This window comes from Chroicocephalus ridibundus, chromosome 17 (genome assembly GCF_963924245.1).
Source record: "Chroicocephalus ridibundus chromosome 17, bChrRid1.1, whole genome shotgun sequence".
NCBI lineage: Eukaryota > Metazoa > Chordata > Aves > Charadriiformes > Laridae > Chroicocephalus > Chroicocephalus ridibundus.
The window spans coordinates 4,852,422-4,865,042 of NC_086300.1; the positions used below are offsets into that span (position 1 = coordinate 4,852,422).

The 12,621-nt window shown below is 42.0% G+C and overlaps 1 protein-coding gene across 2 annotated transcripts in view; it reads right to left on the reverse strand.

Moving 5' to 3' along the window:
- The window catches only part of MAP3K3 (mitogen-activated protein kinase kinase kinase 3), a 41,444-nt gene that overhangs the window by 18,895 nt on the left and 9,928 nt on the right, over nt 1–12,621 (reverse strand). For both annotated transcript variants that reach the window (XM_063354266.1, XM_063354265.1), the window contains exons 4-7: nt 12,102–12,142; nt 7,941–8,040; nt 6,511–6,624; nt 3,035–3,155 (exon numbers count right to left, since the gene is read on the reverse strand). In XM_063354266.1, the coding sequence (XP_063210336.1) occupies nt 3,035–3,155; nt 6,511–6,624; nt 7,941–8,040; nt 12,102–12,142 (376 nt within the window). The remainder of the gene's footprint in view (nt 1–3,034; nt 3,156–6,510; nt 6,625–7,940; nt 8,041–12,101; nt 12,143–12,621) is intronic.

The window sequence follows — 12,621 nt, forward strand, 5'->3', positions numbered from 1 at the left end:
TCTGTTGTGCTACCTACTGAGAGAAACTTCATCCCTAGGGTTTATTTTTTCCTTGCAGATCTCAAAGCAGCTGATACTTTGAGAAACAGGAAGATACAAAATCCCTTTTTGCAGTGACTTATCCACCTGCAGCTCCCACCGAGTCAAACCGCGAGCGCCAAGAAACGCTGTGGTCCAGCCAATCTGCTCAGGGTCACCCATGAAGTCAGAGACAGCGTTTTAAGATCAGCTCTCAAGCTGTGCTCTTTACCATGCTGTCTTTAATTAACTGTGTGTACTCAGGTGCTATGAAAGATGGGTAGAGATCAGCAAATACTCTCCCAAGGAAAATATTTTCTACAGAAGTTATTGTAATAAAGAGTGAAGGTAAACATCAGCAGAAGCTAACTGAAAAGCAGTGCAAACACCTTTCAGAGAAGGAAAAAAAACCCCAACCCAACACTGGCATGGCTTAGAGTGCATGGGGGGGGTGAATAATATGCAAAAAAATAATAATAAAGCTACTGCTTAGAGCTACCACCTGATTTTCCAAGCAGTTCTGTGGGGCTCACGTGACATTAGAAGCCAACTGGCGTGGAGATAAACAAGAGAGCGTGCTTTGGGGCGGCACGGAGTCACGGGAGCACACTTTCACTCTTTCCGATGCAATGCCACGGCTGGCCAAAGGGAGCCCAAGTCCCGCTGGCATCGGCCCAGCTGCTATTGTGGAAAGGCCACCACCACTGGGCAGGAAAAGGAAGTCGGTACTAAATCAATGTATATCAAAGGAAGTGAGTGGAAAAAACACAAGTGCTGCCAGAATGCTTAGCAATGTTTTGTTTTTTTTTTTAAATAAAAGTTATCTTTACTTCCAAACCTCTGAATTGGTGACAGCAGGCTTGAGGCCCAACCACTTAAGATGACAGGAACTACACAGATATATCTCCCGCGTGCAAACAACTTTTGTTGAACACCGCTTTCGACTTTCATTGCATGACATGGTATGAATAAGAAAATCTCTGTGCCTGAAATGCTAGCAAACAGGGCTACATTCCTTTTCCAAATCAAAGGTAGGAGAAGAGAAGGAAGAAAGAACTGATTCAAGACTGAGCTATGGCCAAATTATTATCAGACCTCTGACAGAACCAGAGCTCTTCTGGACCTCTTAATCATTTCAGTCTGGTACTCCAACATGTTCAGAAAATAAAACGAATGCTTTCTTGATTGATGAACGACAGGCTGATCAGAAAGCATCCATAAGCTGGGATAAGAGGAAAGAGCCTGTACAACTGAGATACAGAAGGGGCCCCTTATTACTATACAGTTTACCCACGAGCGACACTCGGTACAGTCTGTTAGCTTTGGCATCATTATTTGGACACCTTAGAATGCCAATAAAGGAGAAAGACTTTTTTTATTTTTTTCAAATGAAATATTTTTGGCATTGAATTTGTCTGTGAAAAAAGAAACGTGGTGTTCAGACTTGCATAGATACTGCTGCCTTCTTCACAGGACTGAGGAATGTTGCTCTTTTTATGTATATTAACTTCAAAGTGGAAAGGATGGGAAAACCCTTTTTGTCCCAGTTTCAGTCACGTATTTCACAAGCTTTCAGCACTTCTCTGTTTGTTTCCTACTTCATAAAGGCGAACTGTATAGAAAGGGATCAGCAGCCTCTAGGCAGAATACAATAAGGTTTGCTAGACAAGTCTAGTATTGAGAACTACTGCTCGAGTTCTCAGGTCCTTCCCTACTGAGCTTCCTCTCCCAATTGCCTTTGGCCAGAACAGCAAGGATTTGTTTCCAGACTAGACCCCCCAATTGGATTTATTATTTGACATTAAGATTGCATCGCAAATACTGTTCTAAAAATCCTGTAATGATTATGCATCAAATTTACACAGCTAATGAAACCGAAACTCTCCGCTTCCACAGAGGGAGCTGGTTTAGAACTTGGAAACAAAACAACTCCGATATTCCCAGCTCTTAATTCTGCCCTCGTGATTTGCAGCACCTGCCATCTGAAACATTAGGTCTGACAAGCCCTAAAATAGCTGTCGTAACAAACACAGCCATCCTCTGCTGCTGTTTCCGGCAAAATTTAGCTTTTCTCAGTCCTAAAGGGAAAGTCATTTCCATAAAACACCACCTTAGGCTCTAGCCTTCATACTGCAGACCCCTATTATTGCTCACCTTCTTCCTGCTCTTTCCCTGCTCGCTCAGTTTCACACCAAGGAGCCAGATTCTAAACCACAGACTTTTTTCTTTTGGATCCAAAAGCCTTTAAAGCAGTATCTTTTCATATAAAAAATTAACAGCTTTGAACATCCTTCAACAATGGATTTGAATACTTCTGCATAGTTATACAGGGGGTTATAACTAACACAGAAACTGGAATGACTCCGATAAATCTACTAGAGATAGAAGTCATAAAAATTACGGGAGTCTTATGTGGACCTGTTCACTAAGCTAACAGAAACACAAAGGCAATGAGACAAAGGTACGTATTCCTCTGACTTTTCTCATTATCTGTTGTGCAGTTGTGCCAGTCACTTAAGATATCAGCCTTGTGCTTTACTCATCTGGTAATCAGGAGAGTGAAAGGTGAGGGAACTCGGTACATAGGGCACTGGTTAGACATGCAGTGGCAATTCCTGCACTGCTAGTGAAATGCTTGATTACAGGAGTGAGGACAGATTCCAAAGCCCAACATTAAAAAAAAAACAAAACCTAACAAATCTAGGTTTCATGAACTGAAATTGCCAATCTAAATAAAAAGCTTAATGGACTCGCGTAAGCTTTCCAAGTCTCTAACCTCAATGAATCTGGCTTTAGGACATCCCCTTTAGCAGCTCCTCAGCTGTTCAACAACTTAGCAAGGAACTTTGAAACATTCTATTGTAAACATTTTAAGAGCTTTTGAAAATGAACTGCCTTGTCCTCGAATAACCTTTCCATTTCTCATGGCTTTCATAAAGCTATATACCATAAACACTAGTGCCCAAAAGGTACGTTTCACAAAACAAAGACAAGCAGAAGTGGCAGAAATACTCACTGACAGACAGATGCCTACTTCTGGGTTCTGGCTGCTGATAGGGTATGTTCACATCCCCCACAGACTGGGAAGTTTTAATCCTGACTTGCTTGGGCAGTCCAGAATGGGGTGAAGAACTGGTCTGTTGGGTAAAATGAAAATAAAAAAATTAAAAAAATGAGACTGAGGAGCTCAAGCAGTCTGGCCATAGTTTCAAAAATGTCATTATGTTTAGTAGCAAGAAAGTAGCTGAGAAACAGTTCTAGAGCCTGAAATCTTATTAACTTCACAGAACACAAACAATAAAGGCAGCAAGAGAGCAAGCTTCACAATTACTGTGTACAACAGGAGTCGAACAACTAGAGCATGCTGCCCTCCAGCCTCAAATCGAACGCAGGATTCACAAGTCCCAGTGTTCGTCTTCTATCAGCAGGTACCTATCAAGCCAACTCTCTTTGAGACCAGACCATGGAAGAACCTACAATTTCTATCAGCCTCCTTGGCCAGCAGAGATAAATTACAAATCTTCCACTTTTTCAGAAGCAGTTAGGTAGCAACCTGAGCCCTCACAATTTTTAAAATAGTAAACTGACGATTCAGACAGTCTAAGTGAAAATAAATTCTAGATATTTTAAGAGCGCATAGAGTTTGGAAATGCCAAGATGAATGCTGCTTGTGTTGCTTTTATTCACCCTTCCCTGAATGTACGCAGACATAATCTAATTAAAGATCATTTTTCCACAGTGTCATCTTCCCATCCAAATCAGGAAGAGCAATGACAGGAGGCATGTCAAAGGACTTCTCCTCCACTTGTTGACAACGATGGAAGGGGTAACTCCAGCATGTTTTGTGGGAAGAGGATCTGCAGGATGGTTTTGCAGTTTAGGGCAGTAGGACGCTGCCCAGGAGAATTGTTGCCCTCCTTTGAAATATTTAGCCTTCAGCTTCAGGCAGCCAACACCTCTGTGCTCTCTCCATGGCTGATACAGGGACCGTGAGCTCTCAACGGAGGACTGAACAGGACACCAAGTGTCCAAGGATGGTGCGCTAAGGTCTGAACGTATGGAATACTGTGAAGTGCACATCTCCCCCAAGCAAATGAGATCCTATGCATGTCAAAGCAGGCGCTCAATACTAGCGGACGCGTTCAATTTTAATCTTCTTGTTCCAAAGTACCTAGTTTTACAAGAGGAAATAATATTCTCTTCCTCTTGTGTGTTACAGAATTTAACTAATGTTACCTTACTGTATTCAGATGAACAGAACCAAAGACACCCCAAGGAAATTAATTCTGACTTCTGGAAATTATTTGAGTATGACCGGCAAAGAAGGTGTGAGGCCACACAATCAAAGTATCAAAGAGTTGCTCATTTAATAAGCACTTACCCTTGCACAGAGTAAGGAGGGAGTCTGATTTAAACTGCATACACACTACCATGAAGAGAGTCATGGGAGCCGAAAAAAGGGTGCAGAGGTCACACTATTTATGTGGGCAGTCTGGCTTTAGCACTCTAGGTGTTCAACTTCACCAGTTCCTCCCATTAGTTTCTAAACAGAAAGGACGGACTGACAACAGAAGTGAGTTGCTTGATAAAAGAAAACACAAATGAGCCACAGAAAGAGGCACAAGAAAATTAATATAAATGCTATCACAAACAGAGGCCCTCAGGACTAGTCATACAGCTACTGCTGTAAAGTTAATTTGGTTTATATACATACTTGTGCCAAAGTCACGGCATTACCTTTCCATCCCCAGAAAAAGAAAAGAGCACAACCAAAACAAAATCTGCATCCTGTACTTCAGGAAAAATAATGCTTCCCGCTCCCTCAGTGGGATGAGATCATGCAGCCAAGAAACCTCCTTCAGACTTGTGGGCTTTTGCTTTATCACATGTAGGGCTCTCCTGTCAGGCAACTCAGAGCCGAAGAGGAAGTCGGAGGAGAGGGGGGAAACAGTGGCACTTACTGAAGACTTCGCTGTTTGTTTCTGCTTTGAGCAAAAGAGGAAAAAACAGCTAATAAAAGGACAACACCACAGTACTGGCTACTGGCTGGCGTAGGACGAGATTTACTAGGTGTTTACGGTAGGTAGCTTATGTAAAGTTTAGAGAGTATCATCCAACATCTGATTTGCAGTCTGAAGACACTGAAATTAACAGAGGGCTGTAAAATAGGCTTATTTTACCGTATTATACCAAAAGTTGAGGCCACCTTTTACAGTTTCCTGACAACACAGAACAAAGCCTGACTGCGCTAGGTCAGACCAAAGGCCTTCTTGCCAAGTATTGTCTTCAGAGCAGCCAGAAACAAACGCTTAGGGAAAGGGCACAGGACAAGGAACAGCATCATCCCCTCCTACACCTTTCCAGCTTTTGGCATCCAGTCATTTGGGAAAGGGCAGTTAACACTCCTGAAGGTCTTCGTATTTCTATTAACATGGATTATCAAATTCAAAAATAGAAAGAAACATATTTAAGTTCCCCTGACGGTTCCAACAATTACAGGTGTGATTATTCCAAGAGTTTGAGCTCAGAGTCCACAGAACTTGAACAGGGATGAATGTTCAAGATCGACAAGCTACAACCAATAGGTCTTTCAAGACAAAGCAGTTTTTTGTGTCACACTCTTCAAGAGAATTTGGTAATTTGAAAATAAAATATCTAAACTACCGAGGTCTTTGCCTTGAAAAGCTTTATGACCTTAATTTTGAAAAAAAGACATTGGTAGAGTGAACAAAGTTCTCCAGTCACAGATCAGGAATAAGGGAAACTCTGACTCTTTTTGCCCTCTTCAGCTTGGAGTTCAGTTCACTGTCCAAAATGGGCAGCTTCGGGAGCTTGACTTAAAGATTTATCTCATGTTATGATCTTTTCTGCTGAAAAGCGCAAACTACTTTGACACTCAGTGCCACAGCCACCTGTGCTATAGGAAAGTGAACCAAGACACAATCAAATTCATCTTAGGTGTGAATACACCACTGTTTAGCTAAAAGCGACTTAGTTTCTACAGAATAAGGCTGGATTCAATGAATTAAGCTACAGAATTGAAAAATCACTGGGAGCCGTCCTCAGGCTTCTCACCCAGGAAAAAAGTGCTAATAGCTTGTCTTCAAGGACAACCTGTGCTTTCTTAAGGCAAGATAATTACACACACTTTCAACACTGTGCTATTAATCAAAGGTAAAAAAAGTTCTCTGCCAACCAAACTCATTAAGTGTTTTCTGAATACAGTCATTGGGTATGTGATATAAAATGGCCTTCATATTACAGCTTAAAAAGCTGCAATGTTTTAGTCCTTGAACAGCTGCCGAAGCCAGGAAAAGAAAAAAAAGAAAAAAGAAAAAAAAAGATACCTATAACTAAGCCAAAGCAAAGAGGATAAACATATGCATTCGTGTTTGTGAAGAGTGATTTTACTAATCCCTGCTACTCTGAGGTAAGGCTACCATCATGTTTCAGAGACTTCATTTTGTTGCAGTCACAGAAGTTGTTACCTACATGGTTTCTGTCCTGAGACAGCAATAATATTCTAAGGCTTTTCACATTAGAGCTTCGGTCTAAGAGATCTATTGCTTTATCCAGGTCATCTTGATTTTTCAAAGGAATAGACAGCTGAAAAATAAAGAACAGGAAAAAAAAATCATTAGAAAAGACAGAAAAAATAAGTCACGTTCCACAATAGGTATTCCAACAAACATTAGAAAAAGAAAAAAACCAACACAGAATATAAGATAGGATTCTGATTGCTCAATTATTCCACAAATTTTCATTACAATACTGTATTACTGTCCTTTTTAACAAGATTTTCCTTGCACGCCATCAGAGAAATGGCTGACCCTATGCAAATTTCTCTAAAGCACCATCCCTGAAAATATTAATTGCTACCTGACTTTGTTGCTTGCAAAGAACAAGTCAGACAAAGGCCCCTGACTGCCTGATGAGAACACTGTCTCAGAATACTTATGAATCCGGACCTAACGAGCAAGTGAAAATTGGGTTTCAGGTAGACACTAGTAGGAAGAAGATTAAGCCTTTTAAAGAGGGAATCAAAGAAGAATTTAAAACTTGCTAGTAAGACCCCATGAAATTATTCTCAGACGCTCTCTATTCTACAGCCCACTCACATCTCGAAACGTGTTATTAACACTGAAGAACCCCTCTATTTTTGTCCGACTCCAAGTGGTGAATGGGAGTTGCATCTCTCTCATTAGGGATGCAGCCCCAAAGGGTGGGAGGGCAACACCACAACAGAAAACCCAAGGCAAAACCAGGGCATCCAGAACAAGAAAGCTAACAAAATACTTTAGATTATTAACCGGGGCTACCCAGTTCCTCAGAGACCAGCGCCATTCCCCATGTCACTTTGCTTTACCAATGCCAGTGTCCCCAGCTCCCCTCCAGCATCTCGTACCAGCGAGCCTCCCCTGCTCTCTAACTCCTCTTGTTCGCCTCGTAGCTGGGCAAGGAGCAGAAAGTGTTGCAGCCAGCAGGAGGTAAACGTCCTCCAAAGGCTGGATGGCTGCTGATGGTCAGCAGTCAAACAACACAAACAATACCGGCCCTGCTATCGGGCAGCTGAAGAAATGGCTCTGGGACTGCCTGCAGTCCTCAGGCTGTATATATATTGGCCTGCAATAGCTGCATTCAACGGTAAAAATACCTCAGCTTCTTTTTTTTTACTTCCCCAAGAGTCTCCCAAACAATACCAGTACAAAGAAGCAAGATGCTGCTGCTCGTACGATGCACACTGTGTGAGGTTTTGTCAGTATCAGCATGTTTTCCTCTGGAGGAGAGCAATTCAACTATGGTTTGTATTAGAGGGAAGAACTGAAAATTAAATTTAAGGGTACAGAATTTGGGATGGGAAAAGGAGGTTTCATCCAGAGAGAGCATTACATGTTCTGAGCGCTCATAACGACACTCTGTACCTCATTGTTCATGTAGTGGAGATCCAGTGGCTGCCCAAAGGCTGTTTTCACTTTCTGTTGCACGTCTTCATAGCGCACGGGACGGACAAATGGGATAATTCTGGAACCAAAGAGAATCACTGATTAAATTCAGAGATATACTTGACAACGCAACCGGATTAGACAGCTGAACCATTAAAAACACATTTGAATGTTCTCCCTTCATCCTCACGCAGGTAGCGAACCTTTCTAATTTGAACTGATATTAACTATTGTAGCAAGGAATTCTTGATCTCTGATCCATTTCCAAGTGGTTTGTCAAAATGCAATGTTCAACTGAAGATTTCAAATAGAATGCCTTTATCCCTGGATAGAAAAGTATCCTTTACTGAGTAAATTTCTTTCATGTAACAGGATACAAATCTCCTATGCACTTTGGCTTAAAGAACACCGCCTCAGGCACAAAACACAAACAAATACATCCAGTGAGAGTTGAATTAAAAGCTGCAGAAGGCCCACAGAACAAAACAGTATTTGGTTTAAGTACTCCAGTAGCCGAACTCGCAACTCACTCCCTAAAAATTTCCAGAACGCGTTCCAGTTGAAAGGTTTCAACAAACATTCCCAGAGCAAAGTTAGTCCTGACCTCCTGCGGGAAGGCACCAGCAGGACACAAAGGAATCTGAAAGCCCTCTCTCCCAAAGGTGGCCTGTGGTGTTAGCTCCACGTTACCCTCAGCTCAGACATCTCCCAACACCCGAGTCACAGACTCACTACACCGTCTCTGCAGTTATCCCTCAAATCCTGCGCAACACAGCAGGGGCTTTTTCTCAAGAGTTGATGGCAAATCTAACTGTAATTCTGCAACCATTTCTTGTTCACGGCTTGCTTTATTTAAAAAATTAGTGGTTTTTTTTTTTTAATTACAGAGACCTACTAGATCAAAATGTAAATACTGCTTCAGCTGTAATAGCAACGGCACAGCTGACTTGCAATAATTCAAAATATTCATAAAAGACAGATATCTAAGACAGAATACTCATATAAGGCCGATCAGTCTCATCCCCTCATGCTTCCTTCCTCATGAGTATTCTTCATACGGAACGCATCTCTGGGCACCTTCACCGACTGACTGACACACAAAATATGCACAAATGTAAGTTATTCTCATCACTTTCCTAAGCCCAGACCTTGTGACACACCAAACCCCCAATTCTAGCCCTCAGCTGTTTCCTCGCCAGCTGAATGGCAGGAGTTTTGGACTTCACGACACAAACGGCCTCAAGAAATCCAACCTGGCAACCGGCACAGCTGTCCCAGGGGAACCCTGAAGAACCCTGTGGCACGTGCATGCTTTGCAGAAAACGACAGTATGCTTTCCTTTGTTGGGTTTTTATTACTGTTTTGCCTACCTTGGAATAGAAACTCTAATGGTTTAGGCAAAGTAGTAAGATGAAGTTCCAGCAAAGCATCTAAAACTGTTCATTTTGCTGAAATGTTCTTCTGTAGGAAGTGGCCAAGTACTCAGAAAGTCGCTACCTTGATGGCTGTGGAAAAGGAAGATTTTCACCCTCTTCAGAAGAATCAGCGAGTAAAATATCCTGGGTCACGAACTAGAGGATTCAAGCATGAACTGTAGTTTCCAACCCACTGTTGTAGCAAACCAAGGACATCTACTGCTCAGAAACCCGCTTCTCATCTCTCTGCAGCCCAAGGCCCAGATGGTTGGTTCTTCCTGCCTTGGGGCTCCTGCAACTAGACTTCTCGCCATCTGCTTCCACGGGCCACGAGACCACACCGCGTCTCCACTACCGGCAAGTGAAACACAGAGCTCAGGGCCACAGCTGGCAGCCACCAGCCTCCTGCAAGCTCCAAGGCCCCTCGGATAGCTGCGGGCCCCACTGCTGCCACTTGGAACAACTCCGCTTTGCCATAGCTGAAATGCTGCCACAAAAAGCTTCTTTATCAGCACCATGTAGCAATTTTGCCATCAGGCAGAAACAGGAAGACCTGAATGGACCACAGAAACTCAAGATCCATCTTGCTCACTAGGACAACTCTCTGAGCTCACCGAAACCCCAAATCACCTCTGGGGAAGCTCACACAAGCTCGTGCTGAATCCATGCTTTAGACAGAAGGGTTAGCTTCCAAAACCTCCATCCAGCTGCTTTGCCAGCACTCAGTATCCTTTCACGATATGCAGCTTTTGTTTTAAATAGCTCTAGTGTTAGCTGGCTTCCTTAGCCCCTTCCCAGGAAGGGTTCATCTTGCTACCAGACCTTCAACATTCAGCTATTTAGATATAATTGTTAAAAAGCAGCCCACAATAACATTTTCTACGTATTCCTAAGAAACCCATCCATGAAATTATAGTACTCTGGCACCGTACAAACGTAATTTAGCTCTCAGTTGAACCGAAGTCCCTTATAAAGGCTTCCATTCTACACTCAATGCATTAAAAAGCAGAGCTGTTCTCAGGTGCCACAAATTCTATTAGTTTAAAAACTCCGTGCACTCTTCTAACACAAAATCATGGACTGCAGGGTTTAAGGAGCCCATTCCTGCCTGACCACCTTAAATATTTGTGGTTAGATCTGGCAGCTCCTCTGAAACCAAGCACACACACTTACATTCTCGGTGCAAGCTTGCTGTCTGTAACTGCATACCACTTTGGGAATGGGGAATTCAGGCGAGCGTAACTGCATAATTAGACTAACACACAATCAACCTTTTCATTTTAATGTTACTGCAGAAAAAAAACCACCTTTCTTCTCCCCTGAGCTCTGTGCCATCTTAAATGCCCTTGAGCAGAAGACATGCAAGATGATAGGACTGTGGTGACAAGATTTTGCTTCCAAGTTACCTTGTCCTAACACGGTATCACAAGAAATCGTGACATGTCACACAGTGGGTCTGTTGTAGTCCACACAATGCCTGTGACACAGCAGAATGCTGAGAAGATCTGGGTGATAAAGGCGGCATCAGATCCCAGCTACAATTACTTTTGTATTTTCTCCTCGAGGCCCAAAAGTCAGGTTTTTTTAGTGACAGAATTCACCACGTAGTACTTTGGTGAATGAAACAGTTCAATTTTTGAGGAAGACTTTACAAATTATCCTCTGCCGCCTGCTTTATCAACGAAGAATGACTCCACTTTTCTGTTTTAATAAAAATCCCTTTATTTTAAAGAGGAGGATACTTGAGGAGGAGCTTAAGCAGCTCAGCCAGTAACCTTTGCTGCTAACAATTAGGATCACTACATACAACTTGCACTGTTGCACTATCAACAGTAAACTTGCATTTTATCATGAAACCATGAACTACATGTTGAAAGTACTGTCTGGGATGGGAGAAACGAAAGCATTCCCATAGGATGTCTCTGAAGAGCAGCATATAAATTCATGCTTACAATTCAATTAATTTCTTCGGAAAAAGGAAACCAGAACCTGCATGAAGATCCCTTTTTCCCCTCAGCGAGAGCTCGCGAGCAGCCTCAAAGCGGCTGCAAACAAGTTTGGAGCCTTTCTGTACGTTTACACAGCCCCTCAACAGCCACATCAGGAGTTCCTCTCAATGAGATGGCAGGTAAGGAGCTTTTTGAGACCTACTTTGAAATGTCCAGGTAATTTTATTCATTGGAAACAACACTGCAAACATGGAAAATGCTAATCAAGTCAATTCTGGTTTTTGTAAAAGAAAGTGTCTCAAAACTAAGTATCAGAGGAAATAACAAGGAAACTTTTAGACCAATGAAAAAGTCTTCCCTGGCTGTATCTGTTGCCCAGTCACAGCAGGACAGGGATAGTGACAGGTCATCAGGAAGTGAGAAACTAGAAGAGAATGACACTAATTTGATCAGTTTCATTTGGTTTTAGTTAAATGAAACAAACAGGGAACACATCTGAAATAAGCCTATCAGGTTGAATTTATTTCAGGCTGGACAGCTTTTTAATATTACTGCAACTCACTTACGAATAGATACTATGAAAACAAATCAAAGGAAAGTGTTCTATGACACACTGATTTTTAAAAATAACCAAGTTGTGTATGACCTGTTTGCCTTTACCGTGTGTTTTTCATTCAGGAGGAAGGAAAGTGAAGCCAACAAAACATTTAACCTGGATTGCTAATGACTAAATTATTCTGCTAAGCAAAGAACCGAAGTAGCGAAGACAGACTTACCGCCTTTCCCCGTTATGTTCAAACTTTATCCTTACATCATTCTGCAGAAGAAAGAACAACAGGTTAGTTCACAACGAAATTCTGGCATAGGTAAAAGCACACAAGTGGATCTAATAATGATTTTAAGGCCCAAACACAAAGCAGGTCGATTTGTGATTGCCAGAACCTAGGTCCCACAGCTTTCTCCATGGAAGCTGAAGCAGACTGGGGACAGAAAGTGGCTGATATGGGAACCCAGCACCATGAGGAATGAAAAAGTTGCTAAAGGAGAAAGAGAAGGATAGGGGTAAAAACTAGTTGTAATTTTTATTAACTGTCACTTAAACAGAGGACACTGAAATATACTTTAAGGAAAATCAGTCCATCTTTAACACTGCTTGGCAAAAATCTGAAGTTGAGTCCAGCTGAATATTCATCTGAACTGAAGCTAATTTTCTTTGTGCATTCTCAAAGTAAACATATTCTATGGCAAAAACGAGACAGGCAGAGAATGTGCTACATTCTTTATTTTTAAGGCACA